The following is a 23,575-nucleotide window of genomic DNA, read 5'->3' on the forward strand; positions in this document are numbered from 1 at the left end:
TAAAGACCTCCTGGAATTTATTATTTAATAGTTCTGCCATACTTTTTACGGTCTTCTACCATTCTGTTCTCTCCTTTTAACCTTTCTATGGTTTCTTTTTGCCTAATTTTTCCATTTATGAATCTGTAGAACAATTTCGGTTGCTCCTTACATTTTTTGACAATGTCCTTTTCAAAGCTCTTTTCCTCTTCCTTCCTCACCTTAACATATTCGTTTCTCGCTGCCTTGAAGTTTTCCTTTTTTACTGGATTTCTATTTCTCCTCCACCTTTTCCATGCTCCATCTCTTTTCTCTTTTGCCCTAGCACACCTTGCATTGAACCAATCTTTCTTTCTTTCTTCTTTAGGTCTATAGTTCGGGACATAGGAGGCGTCTCGTTCTGAAGGAATGTAACCGCCACTAACATAGTTTTGAGAAAAACGCCCGTAAAGTTAGACAATGATAATGCAGTCAAAAATGGATGAAAACGTAATGTATCATACACCAATGGAAAGCTTTCAAAATCAGCCTTCACATGAAATGGGTATTGGGATGAAAAAAATGCCATTTTCACAATAAAAAAATCACTCGAAACATCAACCATCAATAGAAATGGTGTCAAACCAGGGAGGAATTAACTGTTAGAAACTTCTGTTATGTACTTTTCAATAAAAAAAATGGTGGATAATGCTAGAAATTACATGTTAGGTTATGAAAAATGACCAAATCTTGAAAAATCTAATTATTAATAATCATATCTGTCCATGGCCCAAAAGGCATCAAATATCACTTTAATATTATCAGCACCAACCTTGGCAAAACACTTATTTTTGCACTTACAGTCTGGGCTAACCTTTCGTGCCGCCACAACCTTCCCTCCCTGACTCACATACTCTTCACCTTGGTTTCTCTTCGCCTTCCTCACGTTTTTTTTTCCACGTCTCCGGCCGTCTACGCTTACTCACCCTAAGCACTGACACCTCCCCTCCACTCTGGTCACTCATTTTGGCAGGTAAATCCACAAGAAAAATGGCTGAAAACAGGGAGAGTTCCCAAGGAGATGCAACACGTGTTGTAAGAATGGCGCCACCTGACTGAAGAAGCGGGATGGTAACGTGGCTATGATTGGCTGAGCGGTGGCTTTCCTACAACCCGCGCTCCCATTGGCTAGCTCACGGTGGCTCATAAGCTACTTCAACTCTGAAATTTCAGACCTCCTCAACACTTTTATTGCGTGTTGGTACCTGACTCTAAACCCTCTGCCTTGGGGTCATAGAGGTGGCTGTCGGGTGTTTCTTTGATGTCACGTGGCATACAAGACTGCCATCTATCAGGAACCGGTACTAACTCAAAAACGGTCAGGGTGGCAGTTACGCTACTTCAGCACGAGACTCCTCATATTCCCTGACTCCTGTTTTGTATATTTCCAAAAATAAGTTATACTTCTCTTGCATCATCTCTGAATTTTCCATCTCCTCCCAGTTCACGTTTTTAAGATAGTTCTTGAGATTCTCAGTATCAGCCTTTCTGTAATTTAATCGGTCACCTTTGTATGAATCGTCTCTATCTTCCTTTCCCTCTTCTATATCCATTTCTAATATTACATGGTCACTCTTTCCCAATGGGCACTTATATCTTATATCATCGTTCATTTGTATACCCCTTGTAAAAATTAGGTCCAATGTCGCCGGCTTGTCGTTTCCTCTGAATCTTGTGCATTCCTTTACTCTCTGGTCCATCATATTGTCTATCATTAGGTTCAGGAATCTTTCTCCCCAGGCTTCTTCCCCCATACCACTTTCATAATTTTCCCAGTCCACTTCTTTACAGTTGAAATCTCCTACTAATATCATTGTCGTTACACTCCTTATTGTGTCATCTATCATGTCTTTATATTCTTGATTGGTCCATGAATTTGTTTTTGGTGGCACATATGTTACAATGATTGTTAGCTCTTTTTGTTAATATTCACCTTAATATACAGTACTTCTGCTTTTCCTTCCCCACATTCCACTTGGTTTATCACCATCTCCTTCCTTAACATTATCATGACTCCTCCTCCTCCTTTACCCCCTCTGTCTCTTCTCCATACATTATACCTATTATCCAAATCTATTTTGATTGCCTCATTTAGTTTTGTTTCAGCCAGGCATACAATATCTGGATTTTCTTTCTTTATGTAATCTCTTAATTCTAATTTACTTGATAAAATCCCGCCTATGTTCGTAAACATCAATTTTAGTCGCTTGCCTTTATCATTTTTAGTTAAACTTGTTCCACTTTTTTTTTCTCTTCCTTCTCTTTTATATACCATTTCCTAATCCTGTCTCCTAGAATTCTCCAAAAAAAATGCCTTTTTTTCCTCTTCTGACCTTTCATTATTTTTTCCCTTACTGCTGCTGCCAGTTCGTGGTATCTCTTCCTTTCTTCCTCATTTCTATTTTTCTTTATATAGATATCCTTGCAGCCTTCTGTTTCTCTGAGTTTTGTTTTCTATATAGTATTTCTTCTGTTGCTGCTTGTGATTTTAGTAGTACCTTAATTGGTCTCGTTCCTTCTTGATTTGGTCCCATTCTGTTTATTTTTTCTACTTCCTCCTCTAAGTTCTGCCTATCTTCGTCGTTTAGATTTTTTAGTAGGTCTTTGACTGATTTCATTTCTTCTTTTTCTCTTCTTGGTCTATATTTTAAGTGATTACACTCGTCTTTTTCTCTGCAATTTTTCTAACTAGATTTTCTTTTTTCTTGAGGACTCCTAGTGTGTGTATATGTGTGTGTGTGTGTGTGTGTGTGTTTGTGTGAGGTGGGGATGTTTAAAGATAGTTGTTATCTCATCTTTTTTTCTTTTCTTTCTTTTTCTCTCTTAAATATAAAGGAAAGGGTAGATTGAGTAGATTATGCTTCTCTCTCTCTCTCTCTCTCTCTCTCTCTCTCTCTCTCTCTCTCTCTCTCTCTCTCAGTCTCAGTCTCAGTCTCATAATTGGATAAGAATGAATTAGTAAAAATTTTAAAAGTTTTTAAATTGTAAAAGAAAACTCAAGAATTTAGATTTAGAATTAACATTATTATTATTATTATTATTATTATAATTATTGTTATTATTATTAGTGTTAATGAGTGGCCAAATAATTGTTGCTTTTGTGTCGTGTTAATTTGTAATAATAGTGATAATAATAAAAATAAAGGATTGAATGTAATGTTGAGTGTTATTATTGTTAATAATAATAATAATAATATCTGAATTACCTCAGAACTACCTTAAGAATAGCATTACATCAAAATCACCTTAAAAGTGGTGAGATTATGCTAATCTGAGGTAATTACCTTAAAAATGAGAGCCCATGGTCCTTGGGTGAGCGGCACCAACCCAGAGGGAGGAAGCGAAGTGGGAGGCTGATCATAGGGTGAGAAGCGCGAGGGACTATACTTGGTGCGTGGGATTTTATGGAGATTGATTGATTGATACATTTATTGTTGAATTAAAAAATAATTACAACAAAGGAGGAGGATGGGCCTTGCCACCCACACCCTGGGCAAAGACTTAAGGTTAAAGTATCAAAATATAACACTAAACAGTATACATAACAAGAATACAAGTATTTCAATAAATAAGTACAGATATTGCACACCTTATTGCATAAACATCCTACAGTCTGGGAGCAAACTGAGGATATTCCCTGAGTATATCCCTGAGAGTGGCTGAGTCTAGAAGATGGTCAATGAGGCTATACGAGTCATGTTGACCTTGTGGCCTAAATTTAGCAATGAGAAGACATTCCATGATATAGTGATGCAGAGTGTGTCCCCTTGGTGCAGCACACAGCACACACCAGGAGAAGCACTGACTTCCCAAAAGTCAGTGCCATCCTGTCATGTGATGCAGTGTGTCTCCCGTAGGTGTAATCACAGCTCTGGGAGACACGTGCATAGTGAAGACTGGTGCTACTGCCCCTATGGCAACAAAGCTCCAACTGATCACTAATGCTGCTATGTACAAAGTCCTTAATGCTACTCTTAACATAACCCAGAGTGTACTCAGGGTCCACTGTGTCATCTTGTAGGGCATACTGTGCAAGGTGGTCTGCTTTTTCATTTAACGGGATACCCACATGAGAGGGTATCCAGATGAAATGGACCGTGGCACCAGCACCTTCTAGGGTATGGATGAGATCAAGACACTTATTAACTAGATCACAGTCCATGGGGGAGGTGGATTGAAGGGCATACAATGCAGCCTGACTGTCAATAAAGAAATATACGTTCTTACGGAAAGGTGCCACAATATGGAGTGCCTCCAGTACAGCATACAGTTCTGCTCTAGTGGAAGACATGGGTGCAGGGAGCCGCCTGGAATAACTGGATACATTTTATCGCTTGATATGAATAGATTCTGCAACAAAGAGTGAGCTTGGGATCTGCCATCAACCTGCTGGACATAGAATGAAACAGTGTGACAGAACAGTAAACTGAATACATAAGATAGATTTTTTTTTCTCTTAAACAAATAGGGAATCATGGCATGACTCAGACACTGAGACAAGATATTCACACCGTGTTGCATCACAAGTCTGAGAGGCGAACTTGGGATATTTTTTACAAATATTCCAATGGCTTATGGGAAAACATGGCTAGCACTGGAAGGATCAAGGAATCCCCCCCCAGTTATTATTTGACGCTGAAATTGATGCCGGATGACAACTTTGCCGATTGCAATCTTAATGGATTATTACAGTATATAGTCAATACTACATTAGTTTGGCATAATGCGAGGACAGTTATTGGGTGTTATTGCATGGACGAGGATTGAAGGCTACCTGGCACCAGTTGAGAGAGTTTGAATTTGGCGCTTGAATCAGCGCTAACTAATATATATATATATATATATATATATATATATATATATATATATATATATATATATATATATATATATATATATATACACACACACACACACTCACACACACAAACAAAAGAAAATCTAGTTAGAGAAATTGCAGAAAAAAAGAAGAGTGTAGTCGTATTTGGAATAAAAGAAAAAAATATAAAATATAGACCAAGAAGAGAAAAAGAAAAAATGAAATCAGTCAAGGACCTACTGAAGAATCTAAACAACGAAGATAGGCAGAACTTGGAAGAGGAAGTAGAAGAAATAAACAGAATGGGACCATATCAAGAAGGAAAAACGAGACCAATTAAAATACTACTAAAATCACAAGCAGCAACAGAAGAAATATTATATAGAACAACAAAACTTAGAGAAACAGAAGGCTGCAAGGATATCTATATAAAGAAAAATAGAAATGAGGAAGAAAGGAAGAGATACAATGAACTGGCAGTGGCAGTAAGGGAAAAAAAATAATGAAAGGTCAGAAGAGGGAAAAAAGCATTTTTTTGGAGAATTCTAGGAGACAGGATAAGGAAATAGTATATAAACGAGAAGGAAGAGAAAAAAGTGGAACAAGTTTAACTAAAAATGATAAAGGCAAGAGACTAAAAATGATGTATACGAACATAGACGGGGTTTTATCAAGTAAATTAGAATTAAGAGATTACATAAAGAAAGAAAATCTGGATATTGTATGTCTGACTGAAACAAAACTAAATAAGGCAATCAAAATAGGCTTGGATAATAGGTATAATGTATGGAGAAGAGACAGAGGGGGTAAAGGAGGAGAAGGAGTCATGATAATGTTAAGGAAGGAGGTAGTGATAAACCAAGTGGAATGTGGGGAAGGAAAAGCAGAAGTATTGTATGTTAAGATGCATATTAATAAAAAAGAGTTAGCAATCATTGTAACATATGTGCCACCAAAAACAAATTCATGGACCAATCAAGAATATAAAGACATGATAGATGACACAATAAGGAGTCTAACGAGAATCGTTAAAGAAAGGAAAAATGTGATATTAGTAGGAGATTTCAACTGTAAAGAAGTGGACTGGGAAAATTATGAAAGTGGTATATATATATATATATATATATATATATATATATATATATATATATATATATATATATATATATATATATATATATATATATATATATATATATATATATATATATATATATATATATATATATATATATATATATATATATATATATATATATATATATATATATATATATATATATATATATATATATATATATATATATATATATATATATATATATTTTTTTTTTACACTTCCATTCAATAATCTTTCAATATCCTCTTTGTGCACAGTGATTTACCGTAACCCTTGGCCATGCAATGTCTTATTAGGTTCTGTAAAATCTTCTACAGTGACCACCATTTTGAAGCTCTCATTCATTATTTCACACATTTCCTACTCTGTTTGGTATGTCTTCCCTCCTTTAATTATTTTTTCTATTGTTTCCTTGTTCTTCATTTTGCCATATCTGAATTTGTAGAAAAGCTTGGCTTTGTCTTTGCTTTTACTCATATCTTTCTCAAAGTTTCTTTCTTTCTCTATCCTTACTCTAATATATTCATTTCTCACATCCTTATACTGCTGTCTGTGAGTCATTTCTCTGCTTTATGAATTTCTTCCAAGCTTTATCTTTTACCTTTTTAGCTTCTGTGCATCTAGCTTTGTACCAAGCGTGTATTTTTTTTTTTAACTCTATAAATAAAGGTATGTATTTCTTTACTCCTTCACTATATTTTTGTAAGAATATTTCATATTTTCCTTGGATTGTTCTTTTGTGCATAATGTTTCTCCATTCAGTGTCAGCAAAAATGTTTCTTGATTTTAAAAAATCTGATCTTGCATAATTTAATTTCTCTCTTTTGTAGTTATCTCTGTAACTTATCCCATCCTCCTGTAGTTCCAGCTCTAATGTCACATGATCACTTCTTCCCAATGGACTAAGATATTGTATGTTGGGAGTGGGCTCTGGTTTCTTTGTGAATACTAGGTCAAGCAATGATGGTTCTTCTTCCCCTTTGTACCTTGTTGACTCCTCCACTCACTGGTCCATTGTATTTACCAGAGTCAACTGTAACACCTCCTCACTCCACTGCCCTACATTATCCATTACTTCCATCTCTCTCCATTTTATTTTTTTGAGTTAAAAAGTCTCCAACTAAAAAAAAAAGTATTCTTCCATCTCTTCTCAACATATTATCTAAGCACTTAATCACCTCTCTTTGCATATTTTTATGTTCCTCAGTTACCCATGTATTTGTCTTAGGTGGCACATATATAACTATGATTTTTCTTTTTTTCAATTCATCTGTTTTGATTGTTACTCCCATTACTTCCACCTTGCCCTTACCACATTGCACATCCTCCACACATATATAATCACAAACCATTATTACCACTCCTCCTCCCCCTTTATCCTTCATGTCTCTTCTCCAGCCATAATATCCCTCCTCCTTACAGTTAACATGGATCTCCACTCTTCATTTTGTTTCAACAATGCACATAATGCACATTACATCCGTGTGTGTGTGTGTGTGTGTGTGTGTGTGTGTGTGTGTGTGAGTGTGAGTGTGTGTGTGTTTCTTGTTTCATGTTCTCACTGTACGGTGAGATTTTCCCCAGAATGTCACCTACAATGTTTGATTGTATATCTTTACTTGTACTTCTCCTTTGTTCTGACTCAAAATTGTTGATGTGCTTTTCATGCTGTTCATTTGTGATCTCTCTCACTGTTTGAAAAATGCCACCTGCAAGAGGCCAGTTTGGGTGACTAAAAACCTTGCTTACTACACCCCAGCACATGAAACTTGCTTCTGAGGTACACATAAGTACAATGCTGGCAGTTCACAATAAATATTTAATAAAATATACAGCATATCTATAACAAAAATATGTTTACATAGTCAAGAAAGAACAGATGGACTATGAGGGCAACTTTCATGATAAGACTTCCACAGTGATCCACACATTACAACAATGAGCCATGTTATCTTTAAGAAGGCCTTAATTATAGATACTTCAGATTTCACTCATTGAGCATTTTTGCTCAGTCCACCTTGGTTTCCCTATACAACTTATGTGCAGCCTGATATCATTGTGTAAAAATATCCATTTTTGGAAGTACATACTTTATGTTCTGATATCATACAACTATCAATAGTTTTGTGGCCACTACCATCCAATGAGAGTAGGGCTACAATGACAATACTGATGTCATAGCACCAGTGATGCAGAGGAATGAAAAATGAGAATGCAAAGGATCACGAGGAGGATGAGGCAGTTGAACCTTCCTTTAGAGGAGTGCCCTTGAGTGATGTTTGGTTGTGTTGCTCCGTTACTGACTGCTGTAGCCTTTTGATTGGCTCCCTTGGATCCCTTAGTGACAGGCTAGGGCACTAGAGATGAGAAGAGAAGCAGCTTTAGTGTCTTTAATGGATAAAAACCTTTCTTAACTCTACGCCTAAAGTTACAGTTGATGTTAGAGTACCAAACTCCTTGAGTCTGAAACCTGAACAGCAGAACTTTCATATAGCTTCTCTTCAATTACTTTATCAGTTTCATATAAAGGCATTACATAATGCTAAGCACAATGCAGAGAAAACCTTGTTTAACACCATAACCTTGAGATACTACACAGTAAGAGATCTTGCATTATAAAATAGAAATACACCATAAATATTTGTACCATATTTATATCAATTCAATCAGATATTTTCCCCAATTTAGGTGAACTATGGACAAGACTCACCTTACATAATTCCAGGTGAACAATGGAAAAGACTCACCTTACAGAACTGACGTAGGTCAATGGCTTCAGGCATCTGTTTATCCATCTCCTTCTGACGGTCTTCATTACTTGGGTGAGTGGACAACCAGAAGGGGACTTCTGTTTCCTGACCATTCATCTTCTTCACCTTTTCCAGCACAGCCATCTTTCCCCAAAATGCACTGAACTCCCGCACATCATAGCAGGCCTGGCCCACAGCAAGGTTAGTGTTAGTTACAGTGCATGAGCATAAATCACATAAACCTTTACAATCTGACAGATAAATCAACTGAAAATTTCCCTCATGATTTTTTTCTCATATTAGTTTCATTTATCTGTTATTTATCGTCCTCTTTTCACACAACTTTTTGATTATTTGTAACTTTCATTTGTGGTCACATACACCAACCAGGGAACCATAATGTAGGTTACCAAGAATAAAACAAATGTGAACAAAAATAAGTTTGAAATGTGAAACATTTATGAACTTTGAAGACAAATTTGTCTGAAATGTATGCATTACCTTGGCAGCCAAACGCAAACCCAAGTGGTCTGCCTCTGACTCTAAGGTCCTGGAGTACGGCAGTCTGAGGAAGAGTTCCACCACACGGTTGAGTAGCCAGTGAGAGAGTGCAGCAAGTAAGTCATTGGGAAGGACTGCCCAGATGAGTGCCACAGGGAACAAAATGACCAGGTCCAGCAGGTAGTTTTGGCTGAGGTGCTCAGCCTGGGATGGAGTGAGGGGATGGCATTATTGACATCAAGATGTTATGGAGCAAAGGAAAAGGTACCATTTGGTGATAAGTTAATGTTAACATCTATGATAGTAAACTACTGCAGTATTTTGACTGACAACATAAGAACATATCTAGATAAAGTGGCACATGGTAATGAGAAAGGCTTTCCCCATGCTGAGTTGAAGGGGAAGGCAGTCTGCACTCACTACATGTTCCAGAATGGTGTGACTCATCTCATGGGCCAACACTGCTGCCACCTGGTCATCATTGTCAAGGACTTCCATCATTCCAGTGAACATTACAATGTCACCAGTCTGTAAGTGAAGGTGATACTGTACAATAAATATTTAACATATAGACCTATCTACTGTACTTATACACCAGGCCAGTGATTCCATACAGGATGACACAGCACACATTCATACAGGTATCAAATGCACTCTTAGTCTCATGCACTATTCTACATGGTACAATTGACACAATAAATACTAAATACACATAAAGTACACAAACATTATTAACATAGATGTAGATTAGACAATCTTCTTGAATTTGGGCAAAAAAGAAAGAAGAGGGAGAAAAATAAAAAATATACAAAAAAATTATACAAAGATAAAAAGAAAAACAAATCAGCGAGAGAGAGAGGGGGGGGAGAGCTAAACTCACCGGTAGCACAAAGCAATTCATAAGGGAGTTGTCCACCACAGAGACTGTCCATACCCTTGTGTACATCTCTGGCATGGTATTGTTGGCCTGCAGGAGTCTGTTGCCAACCCTACGGACACAGTCTACCATCGGATGATCCTTGCACAGCATGTGATCAGCATACTCCTCCATCACCTGCAAATATTTTGATGAAAAGGATTTGAAGTTTAATAAATTAAATTTGGAATCTTGCTAACATAAAAATCCTTGTTCATGTTTATCATAGGTTAATTAATTTAATATCTAAAGTCTGATGACTCACTCCCTTAAAGATAGAGAACTCTCTCTCTCTCTCTCTCTCTCTCTCTCTCTCTCTCTCTCTCTCTCTCTCTCTCTTCCAATTCTTCTCCTCTAATATAATCTCTTTCACTCATGTCTTCCTTAATTTCCCAAACATACATTTCCTTCAAATAATTCTCCTCATTCTCTTCACCTTCTCAACATGGCCAAAGCATCTCAAAGCACTAACACTCCTCATCTATTCTTCCACTTCACTTTACACTTCACTGCATATCCACAAATTCTCATAACATATCTATCATATACTATTTCATTGCCTTCATTCTCCAATCTTATCACTCTGCAAGCTCCTCTCAAGTAAATCCCTCTCCACAGTATGCATTCTTGATTGTTGTATGTGCTCGGTTTAATCTCCAACTTTCCAATCCATCTTCACTGAGGATATCTGTTCTTCTCATACCCTTTGCATACTTTCCTATAGCATAATGAAAATAAATAACTTAGATTGGTGTAGTGACAGAATAGCAATGGCATAATTTGGAGACCTGTAAGCCACTAACCACTTGATAAAGCTGATTGGAGATGGACAATTGTTGCTGTGAATTGAAGGCCATGAATCTGCGTCTCCCAGTGTATGGGGCAGTGGTGACATGGTTGTTGTAATACACAAAGCCTGCTGTCCCCATCAGACCACAACCAACTGAGGAAGGATGGGAATATGCTTTTACTGTTATGACTTAAAGCACTTTAATGTTATCAAATTAAAATAAAAATGCACTGTGAGAAAAAAGAATATAGATGGATCTCTCTTTGAATAGAAATGCAATGTTTATTAACCACTAACCAGAACTATATATTTTACAGTATAAATATTTGCTCAATCTACTCAAGTTACCAGCATAGCGCACTATGTTTCGCCGCAAGTGGTTCCTGAAAACTTCCTTCTTATGCCGTGGTAATGCCTGCCACCACTTCCTGAAGCCTCGACCCACCAAGACAGCGAGAAACTTGCTGACTGGTCGCAGCACAGCTAGCAGGACTGGATGGACTAGACGAGGCCTGAAGGCAACTAGAGGAATTATATTATATTGTAAAGGGTATCACATGAAGGAACCTAAACTATCATTGTAAGAATTACCTTAAAACTTTCATACACCCCACCATACATAGCCTCAGGTTCACTACAACACAATTTAAAAAGAATCAATAATCTATTCTACATGCATCCAATAACCAACAAGTGGTAACCAATATGCAAATAAAGTACAAAGAAATCATACCTAATCATAATAAAGATAGATATGTACAGAAATCAATAATTAATCATGAAAATTCAGTACTGTAAAAAAACAGGCAATAAACAGATGTATGTACTAATGTATCACTCAATTGTGGTATGGATCTACATGTCATTCTAATTCTCAAAAACCAATGCTTAGCTACCAATAAGCTTCCTCATTTACCTTGTTGTGTGTATCTTCCTCACAAACTGTACAGGGCTGAATGTACGATCCCAAACCAAGGAGATGTGGTGGTGGTAGCGATGGTCCCTGCAGCTGAGTCTCCCAGCTGTGCTTAATTCTCCGACTAGAACTCTTGAGCCATGGCTGATACCGTGTGCAAATATAGCCTGTTGAGCCACTCTGAGCAGCAGCATCCTGGGAGGTGACCCTGTTTGGAAGGGACTGGAGAGAGAGAGAGAGAGAGAGTTCTTTTATGAAACGTACATTTAAAATACTCTATAATTTTATCCAAAACCCTCAGATATGATACATGACAGTGTGTATGTAAATGTTAGACCAGAAAGCAAGATAATCATGGTTCATTGTTAGTAAACTGTCAGAAAACAGGATTACTGAAGTGACTGTGGTCTATGAATTTAAAAACATTGACTTCTTTTTTCTTAGCAAAATAGGATGCCATATTGAATCACAACCTACGCAGTGGAAGACTGGCCAGTTTGAATTTTACTATTCTGGAAGAAAGGGTAGACATGATTGAGGTGTTTAAAATTTTAAAAGGTTTTGACAGAATGGGTGGAGAACATGACTACCTCAAGCTGGTTGCTCCTATGTACCCTAGCATGTTAGCCCAAGGACATTCTCTCATACTGGAAAAGCCACACCATAGAACACACAAAAGAAACATTTTCTTCTCAAATGGTAAACCTGTGGATCAGTTTGTTGGTGGAACTTATAAAAAGTTAAAGTGAATACTTTTAAGAACAAACATGACCTGCATGTTCATAACCAAATGAGAAGAGGTAACCCTTATGAGCAATTCTAATTCCCTTGCCTCTTGTGCTATTACCAGCTAAGTCACTAGATAAGTAAAGTGTACCCTTCTCACTCAAGGTATCACTTAAGGATGTGGAAGATCAGCCAGCCATACCCTGGGTCTTCCTCCATATTACAATAAGTTGTTATTTACTTCCATTTTATAATAAAGCAAATGAGCTTGTTAAACTATTGGCACTGTCCCCGAGAAACCGTCCCGCGCGTGCGCCTCGATTCCCACTTTGCAGCTCCTCCACCCAGCTGATTTGATGTCACATATATGAAGCCACCCTATTGGTCGGAGAGAGAGAGAGAGAGAATATGAAAATGAATAAGGAGAGAGAGAGAGAGAGAGAGAGAGAATATGAAAACGAATAAGGAGAGAGAGAGAGAAAATGAAAACGAATAAGGAGAGAGAGAGAGAATACGGTAACGAATAAAGCGTGACTCATAGAATACATGACATGTCTCAAGGAATCCCTGCACAAAAACAAAATGACATACCATATATTTCTCATTTTAAGTGATGTCAAATCAGCTGGGAATCGAGGCGAGCGCGCAGGGCGGTTTCTCGGGGACAATGTCATGAGCTTGTTAAACTATTTGGAAAGTGGGGTTGTAGGCTAGGATTTGTGAGGTAACCCACAGGGAGGAAAGCCTCGGTGGCTAGGTTAGGTTAGTGCCCTTTGTGGTCCAAGGAAGGCATAGCCCCCTTTGTTGGGTTGATGTTTTTAAGAGGGATTCAGGTTAGGTTAATGTCATTAGGGGGTACACCCCACGGTTAGGTTATGATAGACCACAAATTTCACGTTTCTACCATACTTAAACTTTCCATGTAGCATATTAAAGGGTACTATTTCGCCTTATTTATTTACTAGACTGGTGAAATAAAAAATTTCAGTGCGATTTGAATGGTAAAGAAAAAACAAAAAGTCACTTGTGTTTGTAGTTATTGTTAAGGGTAGCTGGATGGATAAATCATATGAGCTCCATAATTCATGGTTGTACATTCACCTGGTTTACAATTGTCTAAAGCATATATCCTCAAACAAGCAGAAGAAAGCAACTACCATACATAGATGGTGCCTTTCTCAATGTACACAAACCTCGAGATAATAAAAACAGACGACCTGTTTACAACAATAGCGAGACTTGTGGCCCTTTACAACAGCACAGTGTTGCCAGATCGCTGAGCTCAATTCTGGCTAAATATGGTACAGAAACTGGCTAAAATTGGCTAACTTTAGATGGAAATTGGCTAATAATAATGGCTAAATTCTCAAAGCCTACCAATAACATTTGGTGATGTACTATTGCCTTATATGTATGATAATAAATATAATGAATGTACTTATATTAAAAAAATCGGGAATTTTCTACTTGAGAAATTAATTTTCATCTGCCTTGATGATGATGAAAATGGCTCACTGTTTTCAAGTGCTTCTTACTTTTGCATGTTCCTTTGTATCATAAAGTTTTGCTCTAATCACTGCCTTACAAAATTTACAATGTACATTATTTGCATCACCTGGAATTTCCATTATCCATTCCTTACAGAAGTCCTCTTGAAGCCATTCTTTTCTAAATTTCTGTGTGTACGGTTGCTTTGGCATCTTGATAATAGGCTATTCCCCACACTGATATATATATATATATATATATATATATATATATATATATATATATATATATATATATATATATTATATATATATATGCTAATATTCAGAAGAGGGCAAATCGAGCACAGGCTCCACGCACGATGGGCTCAGACTGAGAGCTCCCTCGTCTTAGACGGTAGACCTGTATCCAACCTGTAACCCATTTCGTGAACTGGACGCGTCCAAGACCTGGGATCTGACCGTCTGAGTCGTATCCGTTTCACTGTTTACAATTTTTTCTTTTATTTTATTTACTCGGAATGTAGGAATACTACTATTAATACTTATAAATGTATGTAATTGTAAGATATTTTTTTTTATCTTATTTACTTGGAATGTAGGAATACTACTATTCATACTTATAAATGCATATAATTGTAAGATATTTACTCACTTGTCCCTATAAATAATGGCTAAAAAATGGCTAAATCTTTTGAGATTCTGGCTGCTTTTTCTGGCTAATGGCTAGATCAATTTTTTTCTGGCTGAATGATTAAAAAATTGGCTAGATCTAGCCAGAAACTGGCTGATCTGGCAACACTGCAACAGCAACTCTTCCGGTTCCAGCTGCAGAGAGCTCGTTCGGATAGGACGCGTTCTTCAAGCGCTGTTGTATGTTGATTGATTGATAAATTTATGTTGAATTACTAAATAAATACAACAAAGGAGGAGGATGGACCTTGCCACCCACCCCCTGGGCAAAGACAAGTTAAGGTATCAAAAATATATAGACAGTATACATCACAAGAATACAAGTACTTAAATAAATAAATACAGATATATATTGTATGATAAACGGGGCGTCTAGGGGCGGGGGTGTCTCGCAGGCCTGTTATGTCCAATGGCTATGAAATCTTAATACTTTTTTTTTTTTTTAAGTGCCTCTAAATGAGATTCTGTGAATTTCATGGTATTTGAGTGAATCATTAGGGAGAGAACCAAAGCGTGTTTTTATATTCATTATAAAGGCGGGTTCACACTTCCCAATTTGCAACTGAAATTGCAAGTCGCTAGAAGTATCGACTGAGCCCTTCTAGTCTGAAAACGTTGCGCATAGCGACTGATAACTATCAACTAGTTGATAGTTCTTCTTCCTCCCACCCCTATTTTGTCTAACTATCTAACACAAGAGTTAACCAGCACTCTCATTTTTTTTTTTTTTTTTTTTTTACACCTTTCTCTGGTTAACTCAGGAACTCCCTGCCTGTATCTGCATGCATTTCCAACTTCCTATGACTTGACTTCATTCAAGAGGAAGGTTTCAAGACATTTCAAGACATGTCCTTGGCCAGTCCTTCTCTCTTACATAGAAAAAGAAGAAGAAAAAAAAAAAACATATTTGCATACATACATCTCATTATAGATGTCACAAGTGTTTCTCACATACCTGCCTATTCAATCAATGGTTCTCAAACTTTTTTACTGAGCAGGTAGTACACATCACTTGAAGGTTCCGTATAGTTCCGGCTTACCACCTGTGGTTCCAGAAAACTCAATGCCAGCAAATAGCAATTCATTCACAAGTTCTTGGACTAACCAAGAACACAACTCAATTCAATGAGAGTGATGCATCTCCGGCATTCTCCGCGCCAGCATGTAGATTCATGCTATTGTGTTAGGTAATGATATTTCTTTTCTGAGAAATGAATTAATATGATTCAACTAAAAATCGTATATATAATCCCGAAAATGTTCATGTACCACTTGGAAGACCATGTAAGTGGTACGCGTACCACGTACAGTTTGGAAACCAGTGTTTTAGGGGATCTTCTGGGAATAAATAGCGTTTCGACCAAGGATATGATTGTATCCTTGCTTTTGCTACCTAGACCACAGCGTCAATCTGCAAGTGTTCCATCCGTTTTCTGTCAGAAGCAGAAGGTTTGAACAGAATGAGTTTCCCGCCAACGGACACCCCGCTCCCTCCTGGAACCAGCAGCTGTGATCGACTGGCCCCCCATCTGTTGGTCGCTAAACTCCCTACTCACTCGTCACTAGGTGATACCTCAAACCCTCCTATTGAGGTCGTATAGTGTGAAAAAACAGAAAACTCTGCACTACGAGATGGGAACTAGAAGGGAGTGTTGTGTCAAAAAGAGTAGATTGGCATGGCAGTGACAGGCCTATAAATGGACATGGAAAGAAAAGACATATAGTTCATACAAGGGAAGTACTGAAGCCAGGAAAGTTATTGAGACTTAATTGCGAGTGTGAAAACAAGGTGAGTATTGGTAAAAAAGTGTACCTGTCAGACTATGTGTGCTGCAATTAAAAGACTACTTCAGTTAAGAGGATGATTGCTTCAACTAAGTGGCCGTGCATCAATTAGAGGCAGTATGCTCTATTTATGAGTATATTTGGGTTTATAGATTTGGAGAGAGCAGGAGACTACTTTACGTGTCAGTTTAGATGACGTGTCAGTTAAGGTTAGGAGACTGCATTTGCCAGTATAGACACTGTACGCGTTAGGAGATAATGTGTTAATCAGGGGACTGTGTGCCAGTTAGGATATTGTCTGTTAGGAGAATATGTGTCAGTTATATATATATATATATATATATATATATATATATATATATATATATATATATATATATATATATATATATATATAAATGGCCAAGAGCAACATGAAGAGTGAAATAGAAAAAAAAAAACCCACTTAGTTGTTACTTGTTAGTTCCCTTGCGGGTCTGAGAGAGTTAGTCAAGTAAAAGGAATAAACATCTTGAAACCTCTTACATCTTACCTCTTTCTTGCCTGGTTAGGCTTCCTTGGAGGGAACTCCACAGTGGCTAGCACATCAGTCCAAAAATGAACAACAACCAAAGCAAAACAATACAAAAAAAAAAAAGGGGGATGAAGACATGAGTGGATAGTGTGCTATAACCCCATATACAAAGACAAAAGAGAATATAATGGCAGTTAGTGACTCACTATAGTCAAATAGTTCATCACCTAAAAAGTCACAGAGTCCCCTTTTAAATGTACTGAGGTTGTCTGTTTCAGTTAATTCAGCAGGGAGAGCATTCCAATGGTCCCAGGATGTGTAGGGAACAAATATCTTAAATCCATGACCTCTTAGCATCCTTCTCAGAGGGGCTATGATAAAAATAGCAGTAGCAGTAACACCATGCATGGATCTCATGAAAGATCTTCCAGCACTTCATTGAATCAGCACAAAACAAACACCCTTTGGCAGAATGCAGATCTAGAGTTTTGAGATGCTGGCCATAAGACATGTTACCAAGACCTGTAACTTGCTTAGTCCAACGTCGCTGAATAGATTCCAAAAAAGTCAAATCTATGATGTAACCTGTATTCCAGACTGGTGACGTAAACTCAAGCAGAACGTATGTGAGTGGTAAAAAGCCTAATTAACCGTGAATGAAAGAGACTGGCACAGTGTGGATTTGAGAAACAAGTTTGCTAGTCCAGTAGCTTTAGACACCAAGGATTGAATGTGAATGTAAAATCTTAATGATGGCTCTATAGCAGCATTTCTCGACCTTTTTACCCTTGCTTAACCCTTAAAATAAATTGCATGTCTCAAGGAACCCCTGTGCAAAAACAAAAATTATATACCATATATTTCTCATTTTATTTTCATTGTATTTCATGTGACAAATAAGGCATAAGACCCTTGTACACAGTTAGTAATTAGGGAGTGAAAGAAATTGGCAGAAATTATTCAATGCCTAACTTCAAAAGAAACTGTTTTTGCTATATATAGATGAAATGTTACACTTCCAGTTTAGATTATAACTAAGTAAAGGATGTTCATTGTGGGAGGGTGACAATTGATTCTCATTGAAGAAGAGGGGATAGTTCTCTGGGAGGCTGTGTGTGAGTTGGTAGATCGAGCAATTAAGTTTTTGAGGCATTTAACAATACTAAGTTTGCTCTTCCCCTATCAGAAGTTTTAGAGAAATCAGAAGTCAGGCATTCTGTGGCTTCCTTGCATGATATGTTTTAGTTGTTAGGATGCGTGTGCTGGTTAGGAATCTTTCTCAATTTTTATTTGTTATTTATATTTTCTTATGTTTATTCATGCAGTTAATGGAGAAATGCATTTCATGATTCACCAGTAAACTGTTCACCTTTTGAGGAAAGAGCAAGTAGTATTAGTAATTCTTGACATTTGTGAGATGAATTAATATAATGTGTTATTGCTTTCAGGTTTATTCAGAGATGGCTTCTACTGTATTCAAGGAATTTAAGGAAGACAGTGAGTATACACAATGGAAAGTGTTTTAACAGGGTGTTGTATGTAAAATTCTCAGTTGAGATTTCTAGAAAATGACTGTCCAAGTAGGTAACTATGTTCATGCAGGAGATGGAAACAGTTGATAATCAGTGAAGAAGAGGGGATGATAGTTTGGAAGGATTGTGGGAGTAGACAAATAAAAGAATAGGTTTTTGAATCATTGAACATCATTAGATTACTGCCTCATTTAGGAATTATAGAGAAATCAGATCAGAAGTTGAATGTTTGACTTCTCTGCAAATTTAGTTTCTGCTGAGCTGAATGCTAAGCTTGGTAGTTAAACATGCAGTAGAGAGTATATATTGCATACCTTTGTGTCCACAGATAGCTATGCTCCTTTCCTCAAAGAGAACTTTGATGTGCAGAGCCATGTAAGCCAGCTGGTGCAGGGCATGCTCATCACCGACCACCTCAACAAGCTGACCCTTGGTAAGAAAATACTTTGCTGTACCTAATCTAACCCCACTTTCTCAGCATTACCTCTAGAATAGCTAGAATAGGAATTTTTCTGTAAATGCATGAAAAATATGCAATTTTGTTTATATATAAGTTGGAGAGGTTGGTGTTGTAGGGTTTAGTGATCTCTGGTTGATTCATTTTGGGTGAGCGGAGCTGGTTTGGCCTTGTCTCATGCTACAGGGCTCATGCTCTGACACCAAACTTACATTTGTATTATCCTATCCCTTATTATTGAGGGCCAATTTGTTTTAGAATGATCATGAATAATAATAATTATTGTTACATATAAATTTTATTCAATTCTTCCAATAGCTATTGAAATAAGATCTCTCCTGTGTCAGGCCTAAACTGCCTGGAACGTGAGATAGAGAACCAAGTGGGAAGTCACTATGAGGACCTGCTATCCCAGGCCACTGGTGTGGAGACCCTGGAGGATGTGCTCAACACCATGCATACCAGGATTCAGGTAATTTTTTTCTCTCTCTCTCTCTCTCTCTCTCTCTCTCTCTCTCTCTCTCTCTCTCTCTCTCTCTCTCTCTCTCATGTACATTCACACACTTATTTTTACAGGTATTTTCATATCATTGTCCCTAATGGTTACTTTTTTTGTAGTTGTTTTGGTGTAAGCTGAGAATATACCTTTAAGTGTCTCTTGATACCATGTAAGGTGTTGTCAAATGTTTTGGAGCTCCTAGAATCATGTTTGTGGTGAGGCATATCTTCACATTCCTTGTCACTTAATTTCTTCACCAAGGCGCTCACTATTTCCACAGCATTAGTTATACAGTTGAATTTTCTACTTACCTAATTCTAGTGAAACTTTAACACTTGTACAATGAAATCATGGCCTATACATTTTCCATGCACATTTAAAGCAAATTCGTACAGCTATTTTGTTAGCTGAAGCAAGGAATAGTCACAAAAGATTACTTTCCCTTATTTCAATATGTCATACACTGAATCTATAAATCTTTGCTTTCAAAAACATACGAAGGCCTATTCAAAGTTGCCATGTAGTCATTTTGTCCTTGTAAATTTTTTCAGACCAAGAAAGAGTTACGTGTTAGTGCAATGTGATCCTCATGTAGGTGGGAGCTGTCGAGAGGCAACTGACAGTAGTCCCTTCTGTTCCCTCTTACTTTCTCTATCCTCATTTTTTTTCTAAAGCTGGATGTTGCATCTATGTGTGCAGTAACTTACCTTGTTTGGTGGCTCATAAGATGCATGGGCTCATAAGACACACCCAGTTTTGGCAGACATTGAAAAAAAAAAAAAAAAAAAAGGAAGATAAATGAGCAGATTTTAGACTCTGAATATGAAGTAAAAGCTAGATTTCACCTAACATTTGATGGCTCTCACATGCATTTAGATCATTATTAGATCCCAATATTTTGCATTAAAAAACTTTAATGTTTTGCTAATAGCCTACATACCAAGCCTGCTGTGAGAAGTAAACATGTACCTGGCATATGACGTCAACAGTGACTGAGTGACTACAGGGCTAATAATCATAATTTTTTCTGGCACAAAGCTTTGATCTCAAAACTACCCTCCTACAGTTTCTATCTTTCTTTCTGCAACTTTATCTCAAGCTGTTGCTGCTCTGTTAGACGGCCACTGTTCTTCTCCTAAATCTATTAATAGTGGTGTTCCTAATGGTTCTGTCCTGTCATCCACTCTCTTTTTATAATTCATTAATGATCTTAACCAAACTTCTTGCCCTATCTACTCCTATGCTGATGAGACCACCCTACATCTTTCCACATCCTATCAGAGATGACCAACCCTTCAGGAAGTCAACATATTATGCAGGGATGCCATAACGTCTGATTTCTGATCTTTCTAAGATTTCTGATTGGGGCAGAGAAAACTTAGTAGTGTTCAATGCCTCAGAAACTCAATTCCTCCATGTATCAACTCAACACAACCTTCCGGACAACTATCCCCTCTTCTTCAATGACACTCAACTGTCTCCCTCTTCTACACTGAATATCCTCGATCTGTCCTTTACTCATAATCTAAACTGGAAACTTCACATCTCATCTCTTGCTAAAAGAGCTTATATGAAGTTAGGCGTTCTGCAGTGTCTCCGCCAGTTTTTCTCACCCCTTCATTTGCTAACTCTGCACAAGGGCCTTATCTGTCATTATATGGAGTACTCTTCGCATGTTTTGGAGTTCCACTCACACAGTTTTATTAGATAGGGTGGAATCAGAAGCTTTTTGTCTCGTCAACTCCCCTCCTCTGACTGACTGTCTTCAGCCTCTTTCTCACTGCCAAAATGTTGCATCTCTTGCTATCTTTTATCACTATTTTCATGCTAACTGCCCTACTGATCTTGCTAACTGCATGTCTCCCTTCCTCCTGTGGCCTTGCTGCACAAGACTTTCTTCTTCCTCTCATCCTTATTCTGTCCACCTCTCTAATACAAGAGTTAACCAGTATTCTCAGTCATTCATACCTTTTTCTAGTAAACTCTGGAACTCCTTGCCTGCTTCTGTATTTCCATCTTCTTACAACTTGATTTCTTTTGTGAGGAAAGTTTCAAGACATTTTGTCCCTATCTTTTGGCTAATTCTTTACTAATCTTTAAGGGAACTTGCACATCAAGTGGGCCCTTTTTTTACGTTTTGTTGCGCTTGACTAGTTTCCCTCTTGCATAAAAAAAAAAAAAAAGGATGTGTTGCTAACCATAGCTGACCATTTCTCTATCCATACAGACACTACTTGCTGGGGTGGAGCGGCTGCGAGTGCGAGTAGTGGAACCGTTTCACCGTGTGGAGCGACACACCATGGTGCTGGGGAGGCTGCAAGCGTCATGTGAACTGCTGCGCCGTGTGATCCGTTGCCTCATGCTTTCCCACAGACTCCAGCAACAGTTGTCCACTGAACCACGAGACATCACCAAAGCAGCCATCAGTCTTAGTGAACTGGGTCAGTCAGTGTTCATTCACATTTGTTTTGATGTTGCTGTGTGTCTTTGATCCAGCTCCATCTAAGTAGGACAACAGGTGAAGGCAAAGACTAACATCAAAAGAATAAAGCAGAAGCACAGAGAAACAGAACCAGTTACAGAAATCTTTCAGAACACTTAGCTTGTAATTTGGGTGATCCCTTTTTATCTTTTCTTTCAGACCTGCACTCTCCGTGAACTTTTTTTTTTTTTTTTTTTTTGCCAGTGTCCCTCTTAAATGAAAAAGAAAATCTACCATAGATTTTTTTGAGTGCAGAAGATGTGTACTGAGATAGCCTCCCTCTTCAGATCACCTTGGCCGGGACATTGATCTGACTGGCCTGGAGGTGCTGGAGAAGGAACAACGGCTGGTCCGCCAAGCACGCAGTGATGTGGAGAAGCAGGCAGCACTCATGATGGACCGTGGCATGGAGCTGCAGAATCAGACACAGGCAAGTGCATTAGTGTTGTCTGTCTTATAAGTGTGAAATCTCCAGGAATGAAGGAAAGTTGATGGTTTTTAGGCCAAGGGTTTCTGAGGTGGGAGTTGTGGTAAGTGCCCATGTGTCATGTGTCATGTGGGACTTGAATCAACCTTTTTGCTCAATCAATGTCATATTCCCTGGTTGCATAGTATTGCTTACCACACTTCCAGTGGCTTGTATTTACTATCATTCATTCATTATTATTTATCTTGAAATTAAACTCATGCATATTATCCAATAGTATCTTCATTAGCTAATGTTTATTTAGTGTGGAAGAATGTCACAAGTTCTTATGTTAGCAGTGGCTGCTGAGAAACACTTCATCCAGTACTGTATAACTTTCCTTTCTCAAAAGGAAAATATATGAAGTGATTACTGGATTATTTATGGTAACATGTGTCTTAGCTGATGTTTTCTACAGTATTTACTGCTTATATCTTGCATGTTAGATTCAGATTGAGGACTTTATTTGAAATTACTTCATAAGGACAAACAGACATACTGATGTTTGTTCTTTCCATTTTTTGCAATACAGTAATTATTGTCATTGCAGGTGGGAACAGCTTTGCAGGTGTTCCATAACTTGGGAATGTTGGTGCCCAGTGTGGAGAGAGTGCTCAACTCTCTCACGTCATCCATCAATCGTAGTGTGGCTAATGCCCTAGATGTCAATGCTCTTCTTCAGATGACTCAGGACAACAGACGTGGTAAGATTGCCTACACAGTGACTGCATATGTATCTGAATATTTATAATGTGCAACAAATTACTCTGTATTGAATACAGTATGGTGGGCTAAAAGTATGAATGATGTGTGTGTGAATTTGTGGTGCATTGTTTGGGCCATCCCTAGTGTGTAAAAAATAATGTCTTCAGGAGGTGGCCCTGGCAAGGCTGTCATGCCCGCCCCAGGACAGTCAGTACAGTTTCGAGCATCGCTGTGGTCCAACTTGGAGAAGCTAATGGATGACATATTCCATGTGTGTGTTCAGACTTCACACTTGCACAAGGTATGGCCAGCAGGGTGGGTAGACATGTATATCTGTGTGCTGCTGATACCTGTTTTTTGTTAAGGAAGTCATTACATACAGTTAGTACACAGCAAATT

The 23,575-nt window shown here is 37.8% G+C and overlaps 2 protein-coding genes across 3 annotated transcripts in view; one reads left to right on the forward strand and one right to left on the reverse strand.

Moving 5' to 3' along the window:
- Positions 1-7,756: 7,756 nt before the first annotated feature.
- Positions 7,757-14,318, reverse strand: LOC123507117 (metalloendopeptidase OMA1, mitochondrial-like). 2 transcript variants are annotated; one of them, XM_045259695.1, is made up of 9 exons: positions 14,172-14,318; positions 11,831-12,052; positions 11,263-11,426; positions 10,928-11,067; positions 10,089-10,262; positions 9,629-9,736; positions 9,209-9,412; positions 8,705-8,893; positions 7,757-8,314 (listed from the first exon to the last, which is right to left on the reverse strand). In XM_045259695.1, the coding sequence occupies exons 1-9, from the start codon at positions 14,189-14,191 to the stop codon at positions 8,180-8,182; spliced, it is 1,356 nt and encodes a 451-aa protein (XP_045115630.1). In that variant the 5' UTR covers positions 14,192-14,318; the 3' UTR covers positions 7,757-8,179. The 2 variants fall into 2 exon arrangements, with proteins under 2 accessions (XP_045115630.1, XP_045115631.1); XM_045259696.1 differs by lacking the exon at positions 14,172-14,318 and adding an exon at positions 13,750-13,955.
- A 1,977-nt stretch (positions 14,319-16,295) lies between these two features.
- Positions 16,296-23,575, forward strand: part of LOC123507109 (conserved oligomeric Golgi complex subunit 5-like) — a 14,997-nt gene continuing 7,717 nt past the window's right edge. Inside the window, exons 1-8 of the mRNA XM_045259678.1 lie at positions 16,296-16,525; positions 18,484-18,532; positions 18,896-19,000; positions 19,372-19,496; positions 21,751-21,964; positions 22,293-22,435; positions 23,022-23,175; positions 23,344-23,477. Of these exons, the coding sequence (XP_045115613.1) occupies positions 18,496-18,532; positions 18,896-19,000; positions 19,372-19,496; positions 21,751-21,964; positions 22,293-22,435; positions 23,022-23,175; positions 23,344-23,477 (912 nt within the window). The 5' untranslated portion in view covers positions 16,296-16,525; positions 18,484-18,495. The remainder of the gene's footprint in view (positions 16,526-18,483; positions 18,533-18,895; positions 19,001-19,371; positions 19,497-21,750; positions 21,965-22,292; positions 22,436-23,021; positions 23,176-23,343; positions 23,478-23,575) is intronic.

This window comes from Portunus trituberculatus, chromosome 21 (genome assembly GCF_017591435.1).
Source record: "Portunus trituberculatus isolate SZX2019 chromosome 21, ASM1759143v1, whole genome shotgun sequence".
Classification (NCBI taxonomy): domain Eukaryota; kingdom Metazoa; phylum Arthropoda; class Malacostraca; order Decapoda; family Portunidae; genus Portunus; species Portunus trituberculatus.

Excerpts from the sequence above, each read along its gene's own strand:
- LOC123507117 (XM_045259695.1), bottom strand. The coding sequence starts at position 14,191 with ATGGATAATGGAAATTCCAG. Across the intron at positions 11,427-11,830 it reads AGGAAGATACACACAACAAG|GCCTCGTCTAGTCCATCCAG; the intron begins GTAAATGAGGAA and ends AGTTGCCTTCAG. Across the intron at positions 8,315-8,704 it reads ACCTACGTCAGTTCTGTAAG|TGCCCTAGCCTGTCACTAAG; the intron begins GTGAGTCTTTTC and ends TCTCATCTCTAG.